This window comes from Penaeus monodon, chromosome 33 (assembly GCF_015228065.2).
Source record: "Penaeus monodon isolate SGIC_2016 chromosome 33, NSTDA_Pmon_1, whole genome shotgun sequence".
NCBI classification, from domain to species: Eukaryota; Metazoa; Arthropoda; class Malacostraca; order Decapoda; family Penaeidae; genus Penaeus; species Penaeus monodon.
Genome location: NC_051418.1, coordinates 30,748,407 through 30,751,036, shown reverse-complemented (window position 1 = coordinate 30,751,036; position 2,630 = coordinate 30,748,407). Strand labels below are relative to the sequence as shown.

Sequence of the window (2,630 nt, the reverse complement as noted above, 5' to 3'; positions counted from 1 at the left end):
ATATGAAATACTTGACAGATTGCTATGACTATATTCTTTGTTTTATCTTGAGCAACACGTTAAGAACTTGAGAAAAGCATTTCTTATTTTCCATCATGTCAACCACCTCCATGATATATCCTTAGTTGTCCATTTATGGTAACAACTATAATCTATTGCATTTATAAAGCTACAAAAAATAATACCATAGGGGTCCAGAACGTATTCGCTCTAACAGACTGGTTACTAACATCAATCATCACGCCATGGCCAAAAACAATTCCCATCGGCTAATTTCATATCTGTCATCTATTACAATTCTGTCTGATTATTTTGGTAAGGGTCCAAGTTTCATCGACTTGGTATCATTCTCAGGAACCGTACAAATCATGGAGTACCAGGAAAGTGTGGGTTTTTCACCTTCTCTACTATCCATACCATTAGCTTGCGAAGAAAAAGGATACCAGACCAATAAAACGTTTATTCCGTAAATCGCCGTTTTGGCTCAATTTCCAAATATAAACTATCGTCACTCAATTCTCAATGACCTCTTTTCTAGGGAATGTCAATTACGCGGTATGTCTTGGGCTTAACCTACAATAGAAATCACGTATCCCTTTGATATGTATCATCAAGGAAATTACCCAAAGACTTTAAGAGTGCCGGTCAAATAACCAAACTGAAACGGCGAATTCGGTGGACGAAAACAAAACTACCACCGGCCTCACCTCTCTCTTTCCTGCCCGACGAAAAGCCATAGAGCGGGTCGAAGGTGGGCTCCGACTTGTGATCGGGCGTAGTGCTCCGATCCCCGATAGCCTGCGCCACCACGTTGCCCATCGCGGCCGAAGGGGGGCTCAAATTCGCGTCGAAAATGGACTTGGGGAGAAACAGCTGAGGGACGGCGGCGGAGCTCCTCTGGCGGCCGCAGGGGGAACTAGGCTTAGGATTCATTAGTCGATGAAAAAGTACTCTGTTGGTGCTTCGTCTTATAAAAATCATTAAAAAGGGTTTGTTATATGTTTTTAAATATAGAAAATAGTTTGTTTTTCATGGTGACATAATCAGGTAATTCGTCAGTGAGTTCCGAAAATGATTGCTATTGTCCTTCTAAAACGAATATATTTAGGTGATTTTGGATATATATTAAATTCAGTAAATTATTTTATATTCTCGTGATGACTTTACCACATTTTCTACATATTTTTAAGTTTTTGATTATTTACGAACTTATTCTAAAAATTCGTTGATGCATAAATTAATTACCTTTTCGTAATTTATCCCCAAAGATATAGATATAGTTCTATAAATATCTAGTAAGAAATAGCTTTATTCAAAGATATGTATCATATGCCAATTATTTTTAATGGGTGATAAAAATTATAATAAATTTATTTTTGAATGTTGTTCACGCCGAATGTAAACATTATCTTTGTTGTTGTCATGGACGCAGTCAGCAACAAACCCAAATTACGATTGTTTTCTCCGCAAATGAAATGAACAATTACGAGATCTTACACCCAATTGGCAGGGGGGCTTATGGGTGAGTTTCATGTAAAGTGACATGGTGTTTGGTAGTATCAAAATAGATTTTAAAAATCTTGATAAGCGAATATATCATCATATTTACAGTTAAAAGTAGGTTATTTTTAAAATTTACTCTTACAAGGCATGGTCAGAGCATATTTTAGCAGTATTAAGATTTACGAGAGCATCAATAGGATAAAAGGAATATGCATATACATATGGAAGTTTTAGATAAGTGAGTCGAACGTCTGCATGAGATTTTCATATTAGTTTAATGAAATAAATTAGATAAAAATGCTGTTTGACGCATAAATAAGAAGTTGAATGATGCATTACATTATGGCCTGTCAAAGCTATGGCTAGATTTAGGAGTGGGCAAAGTGGACAGCTACCCAGGTCCCCTTTATATATAAGGGAGTCCATATATGGAATATGATATATTTTTGTAAAGCTGGTATATGTCTAATTTGCAATGACAGAAATTAAACTTCATGATGATTATTTCCATAATCTAAGAAAACTCTCAGAAAGGAAACAAATTGATTATTGTTATTGAATATACAGATAAAATTATTGGCCATGGGATTGACAATTTAGATACATGAGATGTTATATAAAACAAGTATTGATGAATTTCTATTCTGGTCCACATCAGATTTGATGTCACTGGACTCATATTGATATCACCTTACCAATATATATTAATAATAGGTGACATAATTGACAAATAAGCACAATATAAATAGCTGAAAACTCCATTAACTGGTGCTACTTGCTGAGCCTCTGTCTCATCCGAGTCATGATGTCACATGCAAGGCTCTATTAGATCAGGTCTCGGGGTGGGTGGTTGCCTATTTTTAAAGCATACAAAACAGTCACAGAAATACTATCGCTGTTGTTTTTATCACTAATTTGTTTAAGGTTTCGCACTATGACTGTTGCTGTTCATAGAATGTATAGCACTTGAGTTTTTTAATTACAGAAATGTGTACCTATATCGCCGTCTGTCTGACAACAAACATGTAGTGATTAAGCAGATACCCACTGAGTCTATCACAAATGCAGAATGTGAGGTAAGTTTGGCACATGTATTCTTGTACAGACAATCAAGCTTAAATGCAATA

General features: G+C 35.6%; 1 protein-coding gene across 1 annotated transcript in view; it reads right to left on the bottom strand.

Annotated features, from left to right (window-relative positions):
• LOC119594368 (NADH dehydrogenase [ubiquinone] 1 beta subcomplex subunit 7-like) overlaps window positions 1-921 on the bottom strand; it is a 6,350-nt gene extending 5,429 nt beyond the window's left edge. Inside the window, exon 1 of the mRNA XM_037943428.1 lies at window positions 708-921. Coding sequence (XP_037799356.1) covers window positions 708-819 — 112 coding nt within the window. The 5' untranslated portion in view covers window positions 820-921. The remainder of the gene's footprint in view (window positions 1-707) is intronic.
• Between the last annotated feature and the right edge of the window lie 1,709 nt (window positions 922-2,630).